This window comes from Acartia tonsa, chromosome 13 (genome assembly GCF_053477335.1).
Source record: "Acartia tonsa isolate MP-2025a chromosome 13, ASM5347733v1, whole genome shotgun sequence".
NCBI lineage: Eukaryota > Metazoa > Arthropoda > Copepoda > Calanoida > Acartiidae > Acartia > Acartia tonsa.
Genome location: NC_137272.1, coordinates 11,622,594 through 11,649,744, shown reverse-complemented (window position 1 = coordinate 11,649,744; position 27,151 = coordinate 11,622,594). Strand labels below are relative to the sequence as shown.

At 31.9% G+C, this 27,151-nt stretch overlaps 2 protein-coding genes and 1 long non-coding RNA gene across 3 annotated transcripts in view; 1 reads left to right on the top strand and 2 right to left on the bottom strand.

Moving 5' to 3' along the window:
- Positions 1-27,151, bottom strand: part of RpS20 (ribosomal protein S20) — a 186,072-nt gene that overhangs the window by 35,423 nt on the left and 123,498 nt on the right. The gene's annotated exons all lie outside the window — the stretch shown is intronic.
- The window catches only part of LOC145335143 (uncharacterized), a 68,122-nt gene that overhangs the window by 16,726 nt on the left and 24,245 nt on the right, over positions 1-27,151 (top strand). The window contains exons 8-24 of the mRNA XM_080180875.1: positions 13,305-13,369; positions 14,090-14,174; positions 14,570-14,631; positions 15,070-15,109; positions 16,142-16,242; positions 16,997-17,078; positions 17,978-18,042; positions 19,552-19,621; positions 19,978-20,076; positions 21,755-21,812; positions 22,264-22,456; positions 22,842-22,975; positions 23,311-23,440; positions 23,812-23,848; positions 24,244-24,327; positions 24,815-24,958; positions 25,507-25,548. Coding sequence (XP_080037001.1) covers positions 13,305-13,369; positions 14,090-14,174; positions 14,570-14,631; positions 15,070-15,109; positions 16,142-16,242; positions 16,997-17,078; positions 17,978-18,042; positions 19,552-19,621; positions 19,978-20,076; positions 21,755-21,812; positions 22,264-22,456; positions 22,842-22,975; positions 23,311-23,440; positions 23,812-23,848; positions 24,244-24,327; positions 24,815-24,958; positions 25,507-25,548 — 1,491 coding nt within the window. The remainder of the gene's footprint in view (positions 1-13,304; positions 13,370-14,089; positions 14,175-14,569; positions 14,632-15,069; positions 15,110-16,141; positions 16,243-16,996; positions 17,079-17,977; positions 18,043-19,551; positions 19,622-19,977; positions 20,077-21,754; positions 21,813-22,263; positions 22,457-22,841; positions 22,976-23,310; positions 23,441-23,811; positions 23,849-24,243; positions 24,328-24,814; positions 24,959-25,506; positions 25,549-27,151) is intronic.
- On the bottom strand, positions 5,814-6,879 carry LOC145303989 (uncharacterized). The gene is made up of 3 exons (XR_013873891.1): positions 6,820-6,879; positions 6,352-6,424; positions 5,814-5,954 (listed from the first exon to the last, which is right to left on the bottom strand). It is a non-coding gene; the product is annotated as an uncharacterized LOC145303989 (long non-coding RNA).

Here is a 27,151-nt window from a genome sequence, read left to right as displayed (position 1 = left end):
TATATATTATGCGTGCCCAAAATTTTAACCGACAACAGAAGGCCTACAAAAATTCATAGATTTTTGGGGATAATTGTTACCAGGAACATTTTACCGTAAAATGCACTAGATCCCAAGATTCTTCTAAAAAAAACATCTGTTTATTTACGTGTTACCTCTCAGAATCTTTACAAATTGTATGACAGCAGTACCGCCCACAAATATCTCAATATGTCAAATATTATAGAAATAGATACAAAGACTTTTTTTCAAAACACTTGTTGTTACTTTTAGTCATCTTTAAAATCGGAGTTAGCTCTGCGATGGGTTGTTGGTTGAATTTTAGAGTTATTTATATTTTTATGGTTATCCCTTTTTTATGACCCTTAACTATATCATTTTCTGTGTGTTAAATATAGAGGACTTTAAGCAACTGACTTTATCTTGGCAGGCACAGGATGCCAGCAAACCTGGCAGGGTCATCCAGGTAAAGGGAAAAATATTTTATGTGACCAAAATTCTAAAATACCTTATAGTAGTAAATCCTAATATGAAATATGTGTTCAAGTCAATTTGAGGTGTCAGGTATGATCCTGCAGGTCCTGGTCCTCCAGGTCTTCAATAATCTTTAAATGGCTCCTCTAACAGCAATTTTTGACGTGGAGACTTTTAATTTATTTAACATGCCATGTATATGAAGCTAGGGGTTGGTTTGGAATATTAATTTGAAGATAATTTATTTTCTGGACTTAGAGAATATTATTTGATATTCAAATTAATTTAAAATAAAATTTGGTCTGAGAAAACGGGTTGGTATAATTGGGGTTGACACATTAATTTAAAATAAGGCCAATATTCAACACGAAACCTTACTTAATTCTTAAAGCTTCTTATATCTTATATATATCTAGAAAAGGTTTATTTTGGAGGGGGGGGGGGGGGGGTACTTTTACCCTTTAAAGAGAAATCGCTCCTAGAAACTTTTGAATACTAAATATTGTAAAACAGCAGAGGCCCTTGTTTTATTGTTTTTTCAATAAGAAAAAAGCCACATTTGTTCATTTACATACAGATAGACATCATGTTACTTTTATATAAGGATATCAGATTAGGTTTAACGTTTATCCAAACTTGTAAAAACTAAATTGTAAAACAGCAAAGGCCCTTGGTCAATGTTTTCTACATTAGAAGAAAGAAGCAGGAATCAAGGGAAAATCTCAAGTTTATGTGCACACCTCGGTTTAAATTATTTAAACCCAATTTACTGAATATTTCTTAAGCTTTTTATAACATTTTATTATTAAATCATTTGAGTTTACTATTTTATTTTTCTAAATTGAAAATCTTAAACTGTTTTTTTATAGCTCTAATTGCTCTATAGTTTTAAATATCAGTTTATTAGTCGGCACGTTTGTCCGGCCGTCAGTCCTTCTAGCTGCCCTGTAAAAAACGGAATGGGAGACCTTGAGTTTATCAGCTGCTTCTAAAGATAGACCGATGTGTAGGTGGAAAAAGTCACTCAAAAATCAGCCACGTGACGTCATAAAAATGAGGGATTATCATCCATATCTTTTTTAGGGGTTTTCTTTCCCACATCTCTTCTCATCTCCCTTATGTTTATGACGCCATGTGTCTGATTTTTGAGTGACGTTCTTTCCCTACCTACCTATAAGGTTGTCTTTATTGTTTCAAAGATATTTAAATCATGAATTGAGGTTTTGTATGATATGTGTAGAATGCCACGACGAATACAAGTTAAACCCTCAGACAAAGGAATTTAATTAAGATATAACTTTTGTTTATGTTTTTAAAAGCTTTAATTAGGGCCAGTCGTTCCATCTATACGTCTGACCGTAACGGATAGCTTATTTCGTTGATTTGGACATGTTGGAATTGTCTTATAGGCCTCAAAATTGATACTTATGATATTAAAAAAACAAAGAAATCATAACCAGAAAGTCCGTATGTCATTTAAAACATAATGATCTTTTGCATTAAAAAAAATTCTCAGGTTATTCACTTGATTTTGAATATTGATTCTATGAACAACAAGGTACAATGTTATAAGGGAGGCATCTCTAGTATCAAGTCGTGAAAATGTAAGTATGCCCTTAAAAAGTATTCTGTATGCAAGCAATTTTGCAGCTTATTTATCTATTTTTAAATTTTTTTTAGAATCAATCTGTTTCTTATAAAGTTCTGACATTCTACAAGTGTTAATTTCCGTCCATCCTACTGTCTGATTTTAGAGCTTCGCTTTTATGGATGTTGTAATCCTTATTATGTCTGGTTTTATAATTAAAGGAGTATCTTGAACAGATATTGTAGCCGCCGATAAATTCATGTTTCCTCCATACCGTTTCAAACAGATTGACTGACAAACAGTTAATAAAATTATAGATTATATTAAAAAGAAAAGTTATAAATTCAAAATATTATGAACCAGAAGCAACTGAACCAAAAATCCAGGAACTCCAAGATCCAGCTATACCCTCTACCAGCAGCCAAAATCAGCTGCAAAAATCCACTAAATTGCTAGAGCCGATCAGAGATGTTAAACAAATGACACAGGTTGAAGTGAAGAATATTGTTGAATATTTATTATGAGTTGAAAAGGATAATTAAAAAAATAGTCTAAAACAATTCCGCGACTCATGCAAAGATTTCCTAGAATAGAGAAACTTTGGGTGTTTCCCTTAAAGTATCAAGTCGAGCATAATAAAACCTTCTTATCTTATTTTGTAATAACTTAAAAATAAGAGAGTTAATTTGGTTTTTCATTTGTTTGTTCATTCCTTTTTGTCAGCTTATTTTAAGTTACTTTGGGTATTGAGCTTGCGATTCGGATAAAGGAGGGGACGGCAAGAATTGTAAAAATCCATCCCCAAGACTCAAATCCAAAATTAAAATAGTAGAATCCAATCGGTTCAGTGGTTACCGAGATCTTAAGCTTCAGACGGACGGACAGACAGACGGACGGACAGACGGACGGACAGACGGACGGACAGACATCAAGCTACTTTGTATTATAGATTATTATGGAATATGTACTTCGATATACTTGTGGAAGTTTCTTCCTCAAAGTGTCTAGTCGAGCATAGAATAGTTATTTCTTTCATCGTATTATAAACGGCTTTCCGCGGATACTTGTTTTAATCTTATAATTGTACATTTTTATATTCGTAGAAAGCTGGATATAATACGATGCTAGACATAGTTTTTTCGTATTGATGAGAACCGGTTCCTATCCACCGGATTCGAATGAATACGAGAAAACATTCTTACGTTACTTTAAGATTGGTTAGGTTATCTTTGTTATTGGGGACCCCCACATGGTTATGACTACTGCAGTTATAAGTCCTCTTTTATTTTCAATATATTTTGAAAATAAATGGGAGGGGGAGATATCTGTACACGATAGACACTTTGAGGGAAAGCACTGATACAATTTTCAACCATAATATTGGACAGGCAATATTGCACGAGTTTGAATGCCACGAGGCTGCTCAGCAGAAAGAGGCCACCTCTAGCCAAGAACATGTTCATATTGAGCGGCTTAATCTTACTAGACTAGGAGCTGGGGTACATACGTAAATATCTTTGTAGAGAATCCTTATAATATAGTAACAGGATGTCTGTATATTTGTTTGTTTGGTTATCGAATTCAACTCCTACCTACTAAAGTGCCCCTAGAGGCCTCCAGGGGGGGGGGGCGTGACCGTTTGTAATAAATATAGTAGACCTAGATACCAAATCAGTAAATTGGATCAATAGGAATATTAGTATACGAACAATCCTGAAATGTTATTGGTTAGAACGAGTAAACGTTGTGGTTCTAAAGGGCAGTTTTTTTTTATCTATTTATTATATTATATATAATAAGTTGACTAAGAATAGTTGAATTTATAAGTATAAAGATTAAAGATACTCAGCACTCAGAAAATTCCAAAAATTTGATAACTTGTATTATTTGATGTCACCGCGTCAAAATAATAAATATTATCTACTGCTGCTATGTCTTGAAACGTTTGTAACAATCAACTTAATGAATAAACCAATTAAAATTCATAACAGTCGCCAAAGTTGTTAAATCAACGTATAAGAAAACGTTATTACAAAACTTTGGGGTCTAGTGTAATGTCCCCTCCCTCCCTGTATTATATAGCAACCATCGTACCCCATACTCCCAGCCAGATCGAGGTAGAGATTACCAAGTACGTGGACGTCCGAAGCCACCCCGTCACGCTCAGTGTCTCTCTCCGTCACCTGTCAACACGTCTCGACTAGCAGGCTCTACCTTGTCACCTAGGAACATTATTAATCAATTTCATTATATGCTGTGATCTGCTAAATTTACATTAAGCGCGAGTTTCTTTTGTGAGAAACTTTGTGAGAAAAAACTTTTTTATATTATTATTTAAGGTTAGGCAAGGTTAAGTATAGGTAAGAAGATTGCAGGGGCTATTTCTTCTTCTTTATAAATAGAAAAAACTAAGGGTATTTCGGTTGTTTAAATATATAAGTTTGAGTGAAAGAACCAACAATATTTATGTCAAGTTTCATAACAATTAGATACTTTATTAATATGTAAAATCATATTAAATAAAAAATTAAGATTCCTTTTGTGTGTGTTCCATTGGATCTCGCATTTTACTGAACTTTTTTAGTTCTTCTTTCTAGGGAAGTTTCACTTATTTTTGAAACGCTTTGCTTGTTTAAAAATAATAATAAATGTGTTGTAGGCCCTCTCCAAGCCATTCTCCTCTACCAGCAATCAGGAAAACACATGAAGATATTTAAATTTAGAGGATTTTTAAAAAAAATTTTTAGAAGATTTTCTACAAAAAATACAAATTTTGAATATCTCTATTCATTATTTACTTCATTTTATGGTGTTTAATAAGAAAAGATTCCTTTTTTTAGGCCTTGCTTAGAATAACTTCAAATCTTTATATAAAAGTAACAGGATGTGTGTACCGAAGAATTTTGCTAACCGCTGAACCGATATGGTTCTCCTTTACAGTGTAGCTTCCCATATGTCTTGGGAAGGTTTAGACTAACCACCTTCCCATGAGAAACGCTCTACACTCTTTTTCTTTATTTTCTTTTTAAAACTAAAATAAAAGTGGGGTATCGGCTCAACTTCTCCCCCTCCTCCTCAAGTTCCCCTAAAGACCTCTTGGGATATAGCTGCTAGTAATTAATATTATTAATATTTGACCATGTTGTTAGACCGAGCTACAAGTGCCAGGTTCTTTCTGGCGCAGGCAGGAATTCAAGAAACAAATTAGATCCTCTCACTTTAGAAAATGTAGGATTTAAATATCATTCGGCTTTTTTTATATCGATTTTTTAATGTCTCTGAAGTCATAATTTTGTATCAATGATAGCCAACATAAATTGAATTATTGTCTGTTTAGAATAATGTTGTTTGTTATTCATAGTTCAATTTTAAATATCCGATTAGAATTTCAAAGGATTTGAAATAAAGAGCCATACTGAAAGATCATCTATAAAATCGTAATCTGTTGTCACCATTTGATCAGTTGAGCTTCGCTTATTATTGATCATGTCATCCTTGTGTTTTAGAATTATATGAGCTAACAAGTTACAAAACATCTTTGTATTGAAATAATTTCTTATCAATTTATTTAAATTTCAAATAAATACAACCAAACAAATATCAAAAATATAAAAAAATTATTTTATCTCATTAAAATTTTAATTTGAAAATTAAATTTTTTTTTTGGCAAAGATTAAGTTTTTTTTACATATTCATATTTTTTAGAATAATTGAATTAGGATAAGGAGCTTTTTCTTCTAAACATGGTGGATTACGACAAGGTGGAAGTGTAGATGGTATAGGTAGACAAATGTTCCTGTGGCAGATTTGATGGCCCCTTGAAAGGCACAAATTTTGTGGTGGGCCGGGTGGTGCAAAAGCACACAACTCGTTGACTGAAGTTATACACTTCCTAAAATAAATAGATATTAATTTCTTCCCAGTATGGCTTTGAAAACAATATTTTTGATTAGAATCCATTGTAAGCCACTATGCTTAAAAATCATGTACATTATAGTTATTAAAATTTTTAATAAATAATAAAACTGAAAAGTTATAAGATTGGGACTGATCTTATTTCAATATTAGCTGAAAGCTCTATATAATACTATGCAACTATTCTTTTATAACATCCGGTCAAAATAGTCAAATCTGTTGCTTGTCTTTTTTAAAACCTTTTTTGATGGGGTGAGTGTAAAAAAGTAACAAGTCACTTTTGTTTACATCCATAGATATAAAGGGGGAATTTTTTGTGTTTATCATATACGTTTATGGAAAATTATATTCTAAATGTGCTATGAATAACTTACTTATAGCATGTTTCATCTCGACATCTTGAACTGTAGGCAGAAAATTGACATAAGGCAGAACTGACCAAACATCCTATATATAATCTCATGTTGTTAAGCAGTACAAAAATTTCAATTAGCAATACGCCAAATAATAGTAAACTATAATAAAATAAGAATAAAAATCTTATGATATATTGAATAAAAGTTTTATATGAATAGTAATGAATTTATCCATATGAAACATAAGTAGTACTATATATAAATTACTAGCAGCTATGCTCCTAGAGGCCCTTAGGGTGTGAGTGGTGTAGGACTTTGGGTCAATCAACCCTCCGCCACTTGCAATTTTATTTTTAAAAAAATAAAAGTAAAAAATATTTCAGTACAGTATTTAGCAAGATCCTTTGGTACAAACAATATAAAGACAGAATCAGAGACCTTTTTTACATTTATATTTAAATCAAAGAAATTGAATACTAGGCTTACCTAAGATAAACAAAAATGAGGTAAGTTGTACCATGTTTGTTGTTGAGGTTAGAATGAATTTTTAGGAAAAATTGTAGCTTATTTATATCAACAACACAGTTGTTTCCAGTTGGAATATATATAAAAAGAGACAAAGAACTTTTGACGTAAATAAGATCAAGTGAAGCACAGCATGCCAATCTCGCTGATCTGCTGTAATTGTCAAAATTTTGGCATGCTCTACTTTACTAGATGAAATATTGGCATACTATGTATTTGAATAAGAATATTTTTTGTAATTAAAGTCTACTGTCTACATAAACAAATATTTTTTTCTTTACATTACAAAATATATTATTTTCTGTCCTCCTTGACTAAATTTTAGTAATTTTTGCTCCACCTTACAAAATATTATTATTATTCTATAATTTATTGGGTTTTAAAAGAAGATATAAAGAAAATCATTAAAATATGAGTTTATTTAGAACAGGATAGAATAAAAGTCTGATGATATTATTACTAGTTTGTAGGAGTTATAATTGGCAAAATATTGGCATACTCTGCTTTACTTAATCTCATTATATACATTATATATAATATATTATTGATTTGTTTAAGTGTATCTATTTTAAAATCATTTAAGAATCAAACTATGTTTTTCTAAAATTATAAAGTTCAAAAGAATTTTAAACGTGCAAACAATCGATGATCAAATTTAAATAATGAAGTCTTTTATCAATGATATTAACATTTATAACAATAGCTTGGTAGATGTATTCAGATGCTAGACAATGGCCAGTAAATCGATGTACATTTCCAATTATGAAACAAAAATTACCCCTTATATACATTAAAATTATAGTAGTTGAAACGTTTGATTTCTCAACTTAATGTATCAACCAATAAAAATTGACTAAAAGTCCCCAAAGTTGTTAAGCAAACGAATAAGACAATGTTATTATAAAACTTTGGGGACTAGGGAAATAAACAGCCCATTGTCCCCCCCTCTGATTCACTTACCAACTGCAATAATTTTATTTCTGTTGGATTTAGAAGAATTCAATTACAGCAACTAATTTTTAATAATCCTTTTCTGATTTTTAAAAGCGAAGCTTTTCTATAATTAGGGTCGGTCCGTCCGTCCGTCCGTCACGGATAGCTTTTTTCGTTAATTTAGACATGTTAGAATTGTCCTAAAAATGTAAGTATGTCCATAATCATTATCCTGTATCAAGCAGTTTTTCAACAAATTTACTTACAATTTTGCTTTGACTCTTATACATTCGCATTCTGATTATTCAGTTCTGACATTATACAAGTGTTAATGTCCGTTTGTCCTACCGTTTCAGAGCTTCGCTTTTATGGATGTTGGAAACAACAATTCTTATACATCTAGCTATTTAAAAAAGTAAAAAAATCAACATGTTTAAAATGGACGTACGGACATTTTGGTAATGATTATATAGTTGCTACGCTTTCTAAATCGTACCTAACTACTAAAGGAATCACCATGCAAAATTTGAAATCGATAGGACAATTCTAACATGTCTAAATTAACGAAAAAAGCTATCCGTGACGGACGGACGGACGGACAGACCGACGGACGGACGGACGGACCGACCCTAATTATAGAAAAGCTTCGCTTTTAAAAAGGAAACAACAATTCTTATACATCTAGCTATAACTGGAGTTAAGATAGAATGGGGATAAGTGTTGTTACCACTCCCCCTCCAATGATCTAGTAATTTCTGGCTGAGGGCTCAACTATTTAGGGTTAAGAGGTCATTCATGGCATCTTGTTTATAGTCAGTGTTGAAAATTTACCATGGGTTAAATTGATTTAAAGAAGCAGCTTGGCCATTTTCGATATTAAATAGCATCACCATGAATTGCAAAATACTTTTTCTGTTATTTTCTCATCATGTCAAATAACTATAATTTTTATTCTAAAGATATCCCAAAATATTAAGAGTACAAGATCTTGTAAACACAAACCCATTTTAGTGAGGATTCACCACTTATTTTATTTTAATTTTAAATATAAATCTCGGAGCACGGCCGTTAGTTTATAAAAATTAAAAATCTAAATAATGAACTTTGGAATCATGAAAAGAAAACAAAGTAGCGGGTTTCATCGTATTTTCACAGAAGCTTTTTTCCTATTTCTAGCATCTGCGGGGGTCTCTAATCCTGCATGGCCTATTTCTTAACCTTGCGATTCAATCATTAACATCTACCTAACCTAACCTAAAATAAACTATTAAAAGCTACCAACTACTTTGTTTACTTTCCATCATCCAAAATTTGTTATTCAAATGAAAGGCATTTGTAAAAATAAAGTTTCACTCATTGTTCAAAAATACAATTTATTTACCTAACTGACGACGGGAAAGGTAAAATTTAGACCGTATTGCTATAAAGAGCGTCATTTTTTTTCGTAAAATGTTGTAAAATTAGGTGCAAGCTTCCAGTCAAATGCGCTTATTAGGTCAAGCTGTCCATAATTATGACCAAATGCATATTATAATTAAAAGCATAATTGATTAATGCTATGTAAAATATAATTCTAAAGGGTTAGTTGATTGGTGCGTTTGTCGGTAAATCACACAAGAGAGTCATGCAATTAGAGCCATAACTATTAATACGTATAAAATAGTGTTGAAATATCTTAAAAAGACAATTCTAATTCCAAAAATAATATTTACAATTTTTATAATGTTGCTTAAATGTTGCAAAAATTGGTGTTTGCTGATTACATAAGTCATACATACAGATGCGAATTTCTCTAATTTTGAATAGAAAATAGAAATTGAAAGGGATGATTGAATTGAATATTTAAATAATATTTCAGCTATTTGTGGTTTCATTGGTTTTAATGTTTTTGAAATAGGGTTGATAGAGCAAAGTTAGCAACTAACTATCATGGATCTAATGGGATAAGACAAAGGCCAATAAATTAATGTACATACATCCCCAATGATGATACAAAATTACCACTTCTGTAGCGTAAGATTAGCGGTTGAAACGTTTGAACACTCAACCTAATAAACCAACCAATCAAAATTCACTAAAGTCTCTAAAGCTATTAAGCCAACCAATAAAAAAACGTTATTATAAAACTTTGGGGACTACAAGAGCCTTTTGATGTTGTTCAAGGTAAAATCTTAAGTGTGACAAAAATTAATAAAAATGCCATTTAGGCGCATAAACTTTTTTTTGTAACAGCATTGCCGTTGACAGAGACAATATTTTTTTTTTCAGTAGTCATATTCCTGTCCCTAATAAATATAAAGAAAATATTAGATCATATTTTTACAATAAAAGAAGAAAAAATAGTTTACTATTGAATAAAAATAGTTGTGTAACGTTTGAATCTGGTACAGTTCAAGGTTGCTTGAATCGATTATTACCCCCCCCCCCCCAAAAAAAAAAGAATATGATTTTTAATGGCTGCCAAACTTCGGAACTATATGCTGTCATTTCATTTTGGGCAGCATAAGAATGTATTTTAATGATCTAGAATAGCCAGGGAGGAAGGGGACATTTGGCTGTTTATTACAATAGTCCCAAATGTTTTTAATGACGTTTTCTTATTCGTTGGCTTAACAACTTTGGGGACTTTTGTTGAATTTCCATTGTTTGGCTCATGATGTTGGGTGTCGAAATGTTTCAACCATTAATTTTAATCTACAGAAGGGGTGATTTTGTGTATCATTTTTGAGGATGTACATCAATTTATATGCCATTATCTCTTTAGATACCTGGATTTTCTTGGAAATAATGGATACCAGCAATATTTTACCGCGAACTGCACCAGACCCTAACTTTGAAACTAAAAAGGATGCTGCAATTGTTAGTAAACGAATAAAAACAAGGATGACAACATCCAAAACAGCAAAGGTCTAAAAATCAGGTGCTAGGACAAATGAACACAGCTATAAATAGAGTGTCAGTACTAAATGAGCAGAATCCAAATTTATAATTTAAAATTTGTGAAATGCATACCAAAATTTTTAGGCTTCATTAAAGAGATGCTTTGCTTATAACATTATTCCAAAAATCAGTTTAATAGGATATTTACATATGTCATATTAAAACTTGTAAATTAAAAAGGCAAAACCTATCTATAGGATTTTAACAACAGGTTTTTAATAGATCTATGGACTTAGAGTTGCCAAGCTTTCTTAACACTACCTATTACAATCACCATGCGCAGTTTGAAATCAGGACAATTCTAACAAAAAGAGCAGACCCTAATTATATAAAAGCTTCGCCTTTATAAATGTAATACTGTTTAAATATAGATATTTATATATTAGGTTTTATAAAGAAATGCATTTTTACATGAAAATAAAAGATTAGTCTATTTAAATTTTTAAAAAAATTATTAGCCATTTTGGCTGCAAATTTATTTTTGCATCCAATACAATACAATTACAAACGCGTTTTGATGCATTACAGTTATAACCTTTTAAGCAAAATATTACTGGAATCTGAAGGGAAAGGACAATCACCCATTTGTCTATTAAGATGATAGATGAATAAGTTTTGACATTGCATATTTGACATTTTCCAACCAATCAAGTCCTCCGAGTTTTTCAACCAACGAATGATATAATGTGTTTATAAAATATAATTTACAGCCAAGTGTCCTCTCCCTCACTGAAATAGTTTCATTAATGAGGGAAATTAATTAATAGTTATTTCTCACATCGTATCAAAACAGCTTTTCGGGGATATAGAATGTACAAGTATAAGATTAAAACCTGTTTTTTTGGCCCCGAGGTGCCGAAGGCACGGGATAAAAAAACTGGTTTTAATCTTATGATTGTACATTTTTATATTTAACCTATCCACCGGATTCGAATGAATACGAGAAATCATTTTATAAAAAGATTTAAAGTAAGTCATTGAACATTTTAAATATATGTTATTTAATGCGATAAAATAAGAAACTATACAGGAAATATAAGTTTGAAATATCAATTCTATAGACATTAACAAGTAAGGCTTTACTTTTATAAATAGCGGAGATTTTCTACATTTAGGTTCAGTCCGTTTGTCCGTTTGCTTCGCCCATAGCCTCCAGGGAAGTTCGCAGGAGGTCAAAATAGCTTAAAACCACCCAATCAATTTGGACTAGCAATTTGTGTTATCCATAGCTTCAGACAAAAAACTTATAACTTTATAACATAGGGTGATATAATTATACTTTTCTCGTGTTATAAGCGAAGCAATTCTATAATTAAGTCTTAGAAGTAGGTATGTCCATGTTAATATATACCCAAATCATAGGACTTATAGAGAAGCCGTTCTACCAATAAAATTGAAAAACCTTTTCATGATATCTTAAATTATTAATATGTGACATTTTCCAAGTAATATATGTATAGACAGTTGGGTATACAAATGAAACAATGTGTATTGGGATAGATTGTTTTTAGAAATGTTTTCAAAGTAAAAATGTAAAATAACAGTTAGGTACATGAAAAGAGTCTATAAACAGGTATGTTAAGAGATAAGACAATGGATGATAAATTGACATACATCCAAGTGATAATACAAACTGCCCCTTCTGTAGATTAAAATTATTGGTTAAAACGTCTATACACTACTAGTTTGGAAACAAGCAATCAAAACTCCACAAATGCATTACTTTAGATGTAATGATTAATATTTAAAAAGCTGTAAAAAAGCTAGATGTTTATGATAATTATAATTAAAAGCTAGCAACCCTCCCCTAACCCCCACACCATATGCACGCCACTGAAATTATACCGTTTCTGAGCACACCATAGTCAATACAAAAACAACAAATTTATTTATTTGTTGTTTAAACCATCTAAACCACAAAATTCTTGAGTATCTAATTCCAAATCTATCTTTATTGTATAATTTTTCATATTGACTGACTTTAAAAATATGTTGTCTTGTTATTCTATTTCTCTTTATCCATTGGTGTTCCTTACTGGATAATATCTATGTACATGTAGTTACAATTTTACCTTTGGTTAAATAACATCTTGTTTTACAGACAGTATAGTTATTGATATTTAAGTAACAGGATGTCTTGTGTCTGTCTGTACAGAAAAATCTCCTAAACTACTTATCCGATATGGATCTACTTCTTAGCTTTTTTTGTTTTTTTTTTGGGGGGGGGGGAGGAGCATGGGAGGGTTTCCTAATCCTCAACCCTCCCACGAGAAACCTAGCCCCCCCCCCATTACAATTTAGGTTTTAGGTAAACTTCCTCCCCCTTTCTCTAAAGTGTCCTCTAAAGCAAGGATATTAAAGGATAAGACAATGAACGATAAATTGATATTCATCCCCAATGATGATAGACAAAATTATCACTTTTTTAGATTATAAGCATTGGTTGAAGAGTTTCTACACTACTAGTTTAAACTAACCAAATAAAAATTTTGAATAATACCCAAAAACTAAAAGAAAAACTGCGCAGAGACTCTATATAAACTATTCATATGTACTAAAGATCCTTTTTTCAGGATGTATTAGCAGAGAATCGAACCCTGAAAAGAGTAACAATCAGACAAGAAAAAGAACTAGAAAAGTAAATTTTTGTCTATTTATTTATCTATTTATCTATCTATCTATCTATCTATCTATCTATCTATCTATCTATCTATCTATCTATCTATCTATCTAACTATCTATCTAACTATCTTTCTATCTATCTATCTATCTATCTATCTATCTATCTATTTATCTATCTATCTATTTATCTAACTATCTATCTAACTATCTATCTATCTATCTATCTATCTATCTATCTATCTATCTATCTATCTATCTATCTATCTATCTATCTATCTATCTATCTATCTATCTATCTATCTATCTATCTATCTATCTATCTATCTATCTATCTATCTATCTATCTATCTATCTATCTATCTATCTATCTATCTATCTATCTATCTATCTATCTATTTATCTATCTATCTATCTATCTATCTATCTATCTATCTATCTATCTATCTTTCTATCTATCTATCTATCTATCTATCTATCTATCTATCTATCTATCTATCTATCTATCTATCTATCTATCTATCTATCTATCTATCTATCTATCTATCTATCTATCTATCTATCTATCTATCTATCTATCTATCTATCTATCTATCTATCTATCTATCTATCTATCTATCTATCTATCTATCTATCTATCTATCTATCTATCTATCTATCTATCTATCTATCTATCTATCTATCTATCTATCTATCAATCTATCTTTCTATCTGTCTATCTGTCTATCTATCTATCTAGGTATACAGCAGAGGATGGTGAACTCCCTATTATATTGAAAGCATATAATGAAGAAACCAGAGTTTTAAAAGTTAAATTAAAACAGGTAATATATGTACAAATATTTTGTGCTTTACCGCAAAGTTACTTTCGAGCACTGAATCCTCCAAAACTACCTAATTCATTTATTCAGGCATGTTAGAATTGTCCTATTAATTTAAAACTTTGCACTCTGATTCCTGTGATAGTTAGGTGAGATTTAGAAAGCATAGCAACTTTATAAATGTTATCTAAAAGTTTGTACATATATTTTACACATGCTAATTTTTTTTTCATTTTTAAACAACATTTTGTATGATATATCAAAATTAAAGCCTCAAAATTTAAATATAACGATATCCTGTATTTAAGTAATTTTGCAACAACTTTACATTATACTAATTTTAGAGCTTCGCTTTAATGGATGTTATCATCCTTGTTAATGCATTTTTATTTGTCTAGGTTCAAGATATGAATCGTCAGTTGATGGTTAGTGTCAAAGAAAAGGACAGGCAAATCAACAGGAATTTCTATAACAAATATTATACGGAAAAAAATCTACCAAAACTATAAGATCAAATGTTTTTATAGTTTGATTATAACAAGAAATATCATCGATGATCGACGCCTACAAGTGAAGAAGAGAAAAAATATTTTTTTTTAAATATGAAAATTTTAGTATTTTTTTGGAGGGGGGTAGTATTTTCTATTATGCTTACTCCTGGGGAGGGCCTTCATCAAATGGTGGCTATACCTGCGATGACCTAACCCTGTACCCTAAAAAACCTAACCTAACCTAAGGCTAAGGTAGAACAAAAATACGAAAAACTACCCAAATTTAATATTTTAAATATATTTCAAACATGTGGGGGGGGGGGGGGTTCTGTGCTCGACTAGGCACTTAGAGGGAAACTGTCGGTTTGTATATAAAGACATTTTGTTATAAAAAAATCTAAAACTAGAATGAAAGATAGAAACAGTGCTTTGAATAGAATAAACAAGGTATTTATTTCATTGAAAATTGTTTGCATTGACATCATTACACAATCCTTCAATTCAAATTTAGCAGGATCTGTGTCTGTTTGTCTGTATCAAAGGATCTCACTAACTGCTTACAATGCAGGCCTTGGGAAGGTTTATAACTAATATAGAGGGGATCGAGGGGGTACCAATACCCCCCCCCCTCAAGAGAAATTGCAAAAAAAATATAACTAACCTCATCTAGCGGCCGAAAGAATAGTTTTTGGTAAACAGTTGATCTTAACATAGATTGAAAAGAAAACGTGCCCCTAGAGGCCTCTAGGGTGTAGCTACTAGTTAAGTACAACCTGGTTAACCTCTAGGAAACAGAATATTTGGTGAATCTCTGGGCTAAATATTGTTAGTGAAGTGTCCAACGTCCTACAGACAACATATCCTTTGATTGTACGATCTTTATCTGAAAGTCAAACTGTGCATGACTGCTAGCATAGAACTTCTTTAAAAATTTCCTTTGTACACAAAATGTCATTTTAAAATGCCCACAACTTTTTTGTTATCAAAGCTGAAGGCTTTAAATTTGGGGTATTGGATCTACTTGTGGCAGTCTTTTAGCAGTTAGATCGGTGTATTTCTTGCAGGGTTCTTTTAACAGCCAGCTAATACCAACTACTAATTCAAATGCAAAAAAAACAACACGAAACCTATACATGATTTTCAGATGTCGTTAGGGGCAACATATTGTAGAATTGACGACATTTTTATCTGCCCCCCAACTATTACTTTAGATTTATTTCGCTTGTTGGCCATGCCTTATTAATTCTAAACAGCTATAGGTGCTGTAGACTACAATTAGGTGTTGAAACATTTGAACACTCAACTTAATAAACCAACCAATAAAAATCCATTAAAAGTCCCCAAAGTTGTTAAGCCAAAGAATAAAAAACGTTAATGTAAAAACAGCCCATTGTCCCCTCTCTCTCTCTGGAACTTAAAGCCTTTAAGTATAACATATAGATATATATGTATATATTGTATAATACTTCTGAATAATAGGAGAAAAAGTATGATGAGGGCCTGAACCTCAGCCTCCAGCTACAACAACACCAACATATGCTACATGAGAGAGAACAACAAATTAATGACATTAGATACAGGTAAACTTAACTTTGGGAAAGTTGTTTCAGCAAGGCTTAGAACCGGTTTTAATCTAGCTGAATAGAATCCGATTTAGGTCCAAACTGGAAAATGTGTACCTTACAAAAATTATCTAGCATGATATAAAGAATGTGTCCTAACTTTTGTGATTTTATTTTAACCCATTCGTGACGAGCTCCAAATGTTCTGAAGTTTTGAAGACGCTGAAAGTCGCTCAAAACAATTCTGACGTCACCAACTAAACTCAAGACTGATGAGGGTGCAATGTCCACCGAAATATATTTCAATAAATAGCTGGGAAGTATCAAAGACTTTTTCACTCAGTGAATTTATCATAAAAATAAGGGATCAGGAGAGGAGGGGTGGGAAAGTAAACCCCTAAAAGAGAGATGGATAATCCCTCATTTTATATGACGTCACATTGAGCGACTTTCCAAAGTTTCGATTCAACGGGGTTCAACAAAATAGATTTTTTCAATAATTACTCAACAGAATTCAAAAAGTAAGGTGTCAAATTAAAGATCCTACTATTTTTGTTCATAATGGCAATTTTCTTCTTTTTTTTGTTGCATCACAAGAGTTAGGACACGTTCTATCATAATTGTTTGTAATTGTTCAAAAGGAAGAACTCTATAACTATTACCAAAAGTCAGTATAAAACAATTTAAATTTTTCTGATTTGCTGAGTTATGCTTGTATTAATGTTGTCAATCTTGTTTTCTTTTATATAAAAAAACTATCTTTATATTTTAGGCAAGTATTACTTGAGAAAAGTCATCGCCAACAGATTCAACTAGAGGAACGGAGGAGACAAGATCTTCTTAGAAAATTGAAGGTAAAAGATATTAGAATCAATTTTCATGCCCAATATTCAGCCTGGAAGAAAGTAGTAAGGTTTTTTTGTTTGATGCTAAAAAAATGGGAAGATGCTGGTCCGAATGATTCTTCTGGGGAAGATTAACAAATGTCTTTTGGTGGTATAAGGCTATTTTCTGACCTTCATCTAATGATTCAATTTTTATCCTGTTTAAATGAATAGAATAAAGATGATAAACATGCCGAAGAGAGAGAGAGTTAGAGATAGATAGATAGATAGATAGATAGATAGAGAGAGAGAGAGAGAGAGAGAGAGAGAGAGAGAGAGAGAGTTTATTACACTTAGCGGTTGAAATGTTTGACACTCAACTTATAAACCATCAAATTAAAATTCATTTTAATTTCTTAAAGTTGGTATTCAAACAAATTACAAAACGTTACTATTAAACTTTGGGGACTAGTGTACTAAACAGCCCAATGTCCTCTCCCTTCCTGATATATTGTCTATCTAACTAATACTGTTTTCTTATTTTTATAGGAGTAGCTGCACTACTATTGTAATTATCATAGAGGGAGGGGACAATGGGCTGTTTATTACACTAGTACGCAAAGTTTTATAATGAAGTTTTCTTATTAGTTGCCTATGTTGACAGAGAGAGAGAGAGAGAGGGGACAATGGGCTTTTACTATTGCATAAGTCCTCAAAGTTTTATAATAACGTTTTCTTATTCGTTTGCTTTGGGGACAATACTGAATTTTAATTGGTTGATTCATTAAGTTGAGTGTTTAAGCGTGTTCATCACTTATTTTAGTCTACAGAGGAGTAATTTTGTGTATCAACAATTGGTTGTTACATCAACTTATTGGCCATTGTCTTATCCCTTTAGATCCCTGATATTTATCTAAATGTTATCCTAGGCATCTGAAGAGAAAATCAACCAATTGGAGACCATGTTGAGAGATAAAGAAAAACAAATCAACAGGTCAGAAAATTTCAGAATGGACTTTGTGTTTAATGGTGTTTAGTAGAGAAGCTAAATTATCCCCAAAATGATACTTTATTTTCTTATAAAAAACGAACAATTTCCTAGTATTGACTTGACTCTACAAAAAATTATAAATCTTCTAAATAATATCCACCTTCCCCTTCAAAAAAGATATTGAATTAAAACCTCCATTAAAAATTTTATCCCTTGCGTAATTAATTTATTAAACAAGATTTTTATTCAATTTAGATTTTATTCAAATCATTTTCCTAATATATTTGTATTTATAAACAAAAATTAATGATACTCGCTTTGAAAAACTGAAATTAGATCCCTTCTGAAACAATCAAACTTTTAACAATGTTAGAAGAAATTGGAAAAGGTTAATTACGGCCAAAAGAATTACTACAAATTCTATTTAGTTATTTAATATTATATAAGCAAATTATACAGTCTTACTCTGATATAGTTAGAAAAAGAAGAAAGTTAAAAAATAAAATGAAAACCAAAACAGAAAGTCTTTTTGTAGCACTGCTCAATAACTACTGAACCGAAAGGATTCTCTTTTTTGTTGGTTCTGTGATGGTTTTAGACTATCTTATTTTTACATTTAAGTATTGGCATGTTTTTTTGCTATTTTTTAGCCTTTCTCACTCATTTCTAATGCAGAGCCCTTAGATGCTAGGGACATAGTCTCTAGTCCTAGTCTTATAAATTTTTTTTACTGAATCTTAAGATTTCAAAAACTACTGAACGGAATGGGGTATTCCTGTCCAGTTTTTTGTTTAGAAATGAATATTTCTTACCCGAGGGAATAAATGATGGACCGATAGGTCATCATTTTTTCACGAGGGTAAGAAATATTCATTCCTAAACAAAAAACTGGACAGGAATATCATTCTCATTTAAACAAAAAATCATTTTTATGCTAAAATGAGGTTTAATTTTGGTTTTTCAATTTCATTTATTTCTCTGGTATAATTTTTCTTTCTTTTAGTAATTAATAAAAATTCTAAAATCTTCCAAAAAAAATTAAAAATCTTCTAAAAATGATACCCGGGATATAAATGATCATACCCGGGAAATAAATGAATATTTACATCCACTATTTAAGGGAACGTTTATATGGGAATGAGTTTTCCCTTTAAGAAAAACTTCACTTGAGTCCCGGGATAGTTTTAGACTATTGTACTACCCCTTTTCTTTACCCCTTAGAATGCTTGGGGCGCAGCCGCTAGTTATCTATATACTAAACGGTAAAGTTATCTGAAAACTTATACATTGTTGCTCTATATTTTTACGCTACTTATAACAAGGAACTGTAGATTACAGTAAGTGGTGGAAACTTTGGACACTCAACTAAAAGAATCGAACATCCAAAAGTCCCATAGGTTGTTAAGCAAACGGATAAGAAAACGTTATTATAAAACTTGGAGGATTTATGTAACAGTAACAGTCCACTGTCCCCTCTCTGACTTATGAACCTAATTATGTTCTTAATTTCAGGTTGAATATCTACAGTCGGATCCCCAGGCCTCACATGAAAACGTCGTCTTCCACTGGCAATCTACATCAGGTAACTGGCTGGAAGGGAGGGGACATGGGACTGTAAATTATACTGGTGCCTAAAGTTTTATAATCTCTCTTTTCTCTCTCTCTCTCAAGCACTTAAACCTCCCACATTATTTTTATGATAATTTTTCCTATGACTGACTTCTCCGGGAGGGGGGGGGGGGGGTAGGGGGGACAAATTTTGTGGAGTTAACCAGTACCCAATATAACATAATCTAACATGTCCGACATTAATAAACAAACAAAGAAAAAACTACCTCTCCCCTCCTAATTTAAAATAAATTTTAAAATAAGGAGGGGGGGGGGGGGGGGGTCTGTGCTCAAAAATGCCAACTGGAATATTAATTTGATATTATTTAGGCTGTTGATGATGTGATGGAGAGATTAGATGTCAAGCTAAACAGATTCAAAATTAAGAAAGATCATCATTCTTCAGCGTTTTCGGTCATTTCAGAAAAGGTATAAATTATTTTATTTGTAAACATAATGTAATATTTAATACTAGCGGTTTCGCCCCTAGCCTCTAGCGGCTTTTTCCATTAAGGTTCAGGGGAGAATTAAAAATTTTTTTTTACATTTTTAAAAATTTTTTTTTATTTATTTTCTGTATTTTATAACTTTTTCTAACTCTTTGATAACATTTTATAACTCTTTATAACTTGTTATAACTTTTTATATTTATTTATATTAATTTATATTTTAAAAAACCTTTCAACTTTTTCTCTTTTTTAATGTTTTTAAAAATTTCTTTGCCATTAGCCTTTTTTGGGATTCGCCCCTATAGTAGGAGGAAGGTTTCACAATCTTTTTGAATTTGATAAAACAAAGTTTAAAAGAAGAAAAGAAATTTAAAAAGAAGAAAAAAATAAAAAAATATAAAAAATACAAAAAAGTATAAAAAAATATAAAAAGATATAAAAAATTATAAAAATATATAAAATTATATAAAAACATAAAAAACATTGAAATTAGAAAAAAATACAGATTTTTTTTTTTTTTTGGGGGGGGGAATTTTTATTTTTGTGGGGGTTTGCCACCCCCCAAGAAAAAAGCTTAAAACCACCAGAGGACCAATAGGTGTATACCCTGAAGAGTAGAATCCAATCGATTCAGTGGTTACCGAGATCTTAAGCTTCAGACGGACGGACGGACAGACATAATTCTACTTTGTATTATAGATATCCTTATAAAAATGAAGTAACAGGGTGTCTGTGAGTTTGTCTGTCTGCCTGTCTGTTTGTACCGAAGAATCTTGCTTTAATTTAGCCTTTCATAGGCCCAGATCGACTTACCCACCATCTAAGCCTCTAGGGGCGAAGCCGCTAGTATATATATATATTAAATGTTACATAAGGCTTACAAACATAATGTATCTAAATATGTAAATGTAACAGTACAGATATTTCTACTTACAGAGTAGCTGTGCTACTCTATTGGTATGCAATATCAATAAAATCAAACAAGAAGACAATCACACATTAACACTTGTAGTGTAGCGACTTTCTTTCTTTGGAACTCGGAATAAAGTTTTATTTATTTCATTTATTTGATATTTAAAAGTTCTTACTAACCACTAAATTAAAGTTTTAGGATTATTCTAGGCAATTTTTCTGCCCTTCCCTAAATACCGGATAAGATTGAATTTAAGTAGGACATTGACATTAAGAATTTCACCCTTGAAATAAAAATAACTAGAAACTAATTTAGTTTTCCTGTATAGACTGGTCAAATGTCAACTGTCTTAAGGTTAAATTATTTTAACATTTACAATTGATAAAATAACTTTTAGCTTGGGATAAGAGATGATTTCAGTCTAAAGGAGAAAAAATTATTTAGGGTTCATTTTTATCTTCACTGCAAAGGAGAACCACATTTTTCCAGTGGTTAGGGAGATCCTTATGTACAAACAAGGGGGTTGTATACTGGCCCCAACCCTAGTCTCTGATGGGGGGTGGGGGAATGAGTGAAAACTTCCCCCATGGCTAAGGTTTACATAGAGATATAAATTGAGGGGGGGGGGGGAGTAGGTCTAAATTTGAGTCATTAAGCTACGGTTTTAAGTTTATTCATAAAAACCACTAAAGTAGATAGTTATACATTTAAATTCTTCACTAAAGAATGTTTAAATCTATTTTAGACCTCACGAAATAACTCACCAAGTGTCACAGAAACTGTTGAAGATTTTATAAAGCCAGGCAAGTTTCTCAATACTCAATAAATTATCTATATTTATTTTTTTTATCAGTTTATTCCTAACTAAAAAGTTTTTATTTACTATTAAACGATTTTGAAATGGACGAAGCTATTACGTGACTAATTTTGTTTTAAACAAAGCTTTATTTAATTTTTTATTACTGAGTTACAGTTTACTATTCTCTACAAAATTGTGCTTGTTGTTAGCGCAGCTACTCTAAAATTCAATTTGTCTGTCCATCAATCCGCAAGTAACACAACAGGACAAATATGATTTCCTTCGGTGCTTTACAAGACTCCTAATATTTTTTTTATGAACGTAAAAGTTACCAATTTACTGAACAGCTGCTTTGTTCGTTTGTCCATCTATAATATTTATTAGTGCTACGATTCTTACGTAAGTTGTTGTTATTTGAAAACTAAGTTGTTATTTTGAAAACTAATACTTAACAGAGATAAAACCAGAAGATCAGGTCCCGTTACAATCATCTGCCAAGGAAGTTGAAAATAGTGCTACCGAGGATGTTAATGCCAAGGAAAATGCTACTGAGAATAACACTGATGTTAATGGCAGGGCAAGTGGTATGGAGAATAATGATGTTAATGGAAAGGAAAATTATGATGATGATGAAAGTCTTGGCATCAGGTAGAGAAATAGATAAAATTTTTGATAACTGATAAAAACCTTCTGCTAAATATTAAACAGATAACGAATAAATTATGTTTTAGTGAAGCGGTAGCGGAATTTGTTCAGTTGTTTACATTAAATAGCATCTGTGAAAACAAATTCACCATCTAGAGAATTACAGACACACTGACGGACCAAGTGATTTAAAGAGCAGTTTTTTTCCTTCACTAAAACTTTTAGTCCGTCTACCATTAATAGAAGCTTATAGGGCCTAGCACTGAAGGTAAAATGTATGGGCATCCCCTCAGGAGTTAGGCATGGGAAAAATGTCCCCCTTAAAATAAGGATTGGGGTTCTGTGCTCTATACACATCTTAAGACAAGCACTGAATTTTTTATTTAAGGGATGAGGACACCTTGGACGAGGGGAGCGACGATGATTTCTTCAATGAAGACCACAAAACTGTTGATACAGTTATTGAAGGTGTTAATAAACAAATCAAGGAGGAAGCTGAAAAAGCTCTCGAGGAAAATGGAGGTAAACATTATTGCTGTCAGGGATATTAAGGGATAAGACAATGGTCGATAAATAGATTTAAACATTCAATTATGATAACTGAAATTACCCCTACTTTAGATTAAAATTTTGAGTATAATGGTTTGGAAACTGCTTAAATTGTTTAAAACAAACAAACAGAATTTATAAAAGTATCCAAAGTTTTTTTTTTTAAGGCAACCAATATAATAGTAAAGTTATAAAACTTATAGATACAATATAATACCTATATTTAGGATAGCTTTTACAACATAAAAACGGCCAATTTTCAATACTTACAGGGGTATCTAAAAAAATAAAATTCTCATGTTTTATAGATGATGCAATTGATGACTCTAAACCCACTGAAACTGTTGAAGATGTCTATAAGAATGGAGGAGTTAATGGGGATGAAAATAGGGATGAACTAGATGACAATGAAAAACCATCCTCTTTCACCTCAAAGAAGTAAGATTTTTAGTTCAGTGAGAAAACCCCCTTAATAAATTCGATAAATAAATTTTCTATATGGCTTAGAACTGGCTATTGTTCAGATGATAAGAATCGAATTCGGAGCCATACTGGAAAAAGATTACTTTATTCCTAATAAATCTCAATGGTAAAGTCTTTAAAGCTCGCCAATATTTGTATGATAAATTATTTGCTTAATTTTGGCAGATATTGTCAATATTATTGTCAATATTGTCAATTATATTGTTTACAGTATGATATTGTCTTTTGTTTATATTGGGACAGATTTACCGAATTTTCTAGCCATACACTAGCTGCGCTAATAGAACATGTTTGTAAAAGTTCACTTATGTAATTCAATATTTTAGAAAATATTTTGAGGATTTTGGAGTCATCAGACAAAAGGTTAGTACAATCACAATTTCATCTTCATACAAAATCACACAAAAAGTGTACCCTTTTAGAAATGATTTTGGGTTTCTAATTTAAAAAATAAATTGAAATAAGAAGTTTGCCCCTAAAGGTTAGGGCACTGCAGGCATGACCCCTGCAGGGATGAGGCATAGGAAAAAAATTTTAATCCTTTTTTTCAATTTATTAAATAAATAAGGGGGGGGGGGGGTTAATCAGTGCTCGACTGGCCACTCAATAGGGAAAGCATATAACGGCATGCCAAAAACTTCACATTTAAGCTTTCATTGTTTCAAATAAGGCGTTGATATTATGTCAGATGCTTGCAGTTGCAACTTCCCCTCTCCCCCCCTCTCCAATTATTTCAGACTGAATGAAATATTTTGTAGGAGATCTCCTCTGGATCCAGGAAAGGTTCTGGCAGAGCAGAATCTATTCTGAGTGATGGCAACAACCATTCCATGTCTGCCCAGGTAAAATAGTGACTCCATTTTGTTCAATATCCTCGTTAAATCCCTAGATCATGATTAATAAGAATAATTTATTTCTATTTTTTGTTAGTCATGATTTGGCATGACATTAAATTGCACTACACTCCACCAGGTTTATATTACAAAAAATAGGACGGAGGTAGATAAGGATTGGAAAAGGGACGAAAAAATCTTTCACCCACCCCACCATACAAGCAAAAAAAAAATTTGCTTCTAAAGTTTTTAAGAAAACAAGAGTTAAACAAAATCTTTCTTGTCAATAATTTATATTACAATATTTTCTTATGTTCCATTTAGTAAGCTTCTTTTGCTAGATGAGCAAACATTTTGCGGCAATTTGCGCTTGTATCCGAAGTCTTCAAAATTAGGCAAATAAGAAAAGTTACATCTGTTCTAGTCCCCAAAGTCCTAGACAGTCAAGATATGAATTTTAGATCCATTGCCCAATACCTATATCCCTGATTATTAGGAGAAAGTGAATCTATGGCTCCCGACCCAGGCAAGACAACCCACCCCACCAAGTCCTTCACATGATGATTCTGCACAAGATGATGATAATATTGATGAAGAAATCATTGAGAAGAGTGAACCTAGATTTGATCGTTCTAAGAAAGTAAGTGAAATCTATTTTAAGGAAATAACAGTTTTCTTTGTGTGTGTGAGTTGCTTAAGATCTTGCTAACCGCTGAACCGACATGTTTCTCTTTACAGTAAAGCTTCCCGTAGGTCCAAGGAATCTTTATAACTATTTTGAAGGAGGGTGCCAGCAACCCCCCCCCCAAAAAAAAAAAATCACAAAAGTATTCCAAAATTTATTTCGGGAGATAGAGAATTACCCAACCTTCTAGTCAGAGCTAGTGAAAGAGAGTGGGCAATGGTCTGTTTATTAGAATAATTTTATAATAACGTTCCTATTCGTTGGCTAAACAACTTTACTGAAATTTGATTGATTGGTTTATTAAGTTATGTGTTCAAACGTTTGAACCACTAATCTTAATCTACATGAGGGGTAACTTTGTGTATTAACATTGCGGATGTACATCAATTAGTCGGCCATTGTCTTATCCCTTTAAATCCCCGAGTCAAAGCACACTAAAAGACAGACAGCCAAAAACATACACAGACTTACAGCATTACAATTTCAAAGAATAAATTACTTAGGTTGAACTGCTTGCAAAACTTCAAGAAATCGACGAAACAAAGGTAAAACATTTTTACTAAAAAGATATTGTCTGAAAATAGCCTGAAACCAATCACCTACAATAAGGAACCTTTTTTAGAAGCATAGCCTGATTTTTCGGTTAGCAAATCAGCAGTTTTTTGCTCAAAACGTTTTAAAATTGATAATGATGTTATATTTATTTTTTAAAGAAAGAAAAACATTCAACTCTAAATACGGTTTGTTTATCTGTAATTCACTGACGGACAGACATTCTCAAGTTTTAAAGTAGCTTCGCTAATAAAAGGAAGATAAAGCAGATAGGGAGGGAGGGGACATTGGACTGTAAATTACACTGGTATTTAAACTTTTATAAATATGTTTTCTTTTTATTTGGCTAAAATAACTCTGGTACTTTAAATGAATTTTGATTTGATGTTTCATTAAGTTGAGTGTCAAAACTACTAATTGTAATATTTTGTGTATAATCATTGGGGAATGGGATGCACACAAATTTATCGTCCATTGTCTTATCCCTTTAGATTCCTGAGGAATGAGTTTTAGTTTTGTTTGCTTAAATCTTATCTGCTAACCCATTAGTGCCGAACTTCCCCCCTGTCGTCAGAATCGCTTCAAATTTTAAACACAGCTTCCTTAAGGGATTGTAAGACATTTGTATTTTTAGATTTTTTGATTTGTGGCATACCAAAGAAGTTTTTTTTTTGCGTCGTTTCCGACGCATTCGGACTAATCATTTTCCCCATGCGTCTATTATGTACCATATCGGACTAATCATCTTAGGCTTTTACTGTATAATCTATTAGTTGCTTCGCCCCTAACCTCTAGGGTGGGTGGGGAATGTCAGAAAAATAGCATAAAGCCATCCCAAGATATTTATAAAGCTTTCCTGATAAGTAAAACCAATTCAGACCCGAAATTTCTATAATCTTTAGCTTCAGACAAAAACCTTACTACTTTATAGTATGGAACACTATACTAGCAGCGGTTACGCCCCTAGAGGCATTATGGGTTCCTTGGGTTGGGGGGGAGTCAAACACCCTCTTTTAATTACAGTTTTTAGAGAAAAATTGATAAAAAAATTTGAGAGTGGTTTATTATTTTCTAGGGGTGATTTCTCCTAGGGCGGTTGTGGTACTCTCCCCCAAAATAGTTATAAACCTTACCAGGTCCTATGAGAAGCTACCATGTAAAGGAGAACAATATCGGTTCAGTGGTTAGTGAGATCCCTTTGTACACACAGACACATATATATAGAATGTATATCCTGTTACTTTATTTTAAGGATGTACATAACTCAGATACTTTACAATCAGTGTCTGTCTGTACGTCCATTCGTCTGTATAAAACAATTCAGAATATAATTATTTGGTACTAGTAGCTACGCCCCTAGAGGCCTTTAGGGGCACTTGAGATGGGGAGAGGTCATTGAATTCAACAACAATATTTTTGTTTTAGATTTAAAAAGAATTAATTAAATTAAGTTAATTCTATTTTTTTTGTGCTGGCGATTTCTCTTTGGGGTTTTTTTAAGGGGCGATTTCTCTTTGGAGGGTGGTGATACTCTCCCCCAAAATAATTATAAACCTTACCAGGTTCTATGAGAAGCTACCATGTAAAGGAGAACCA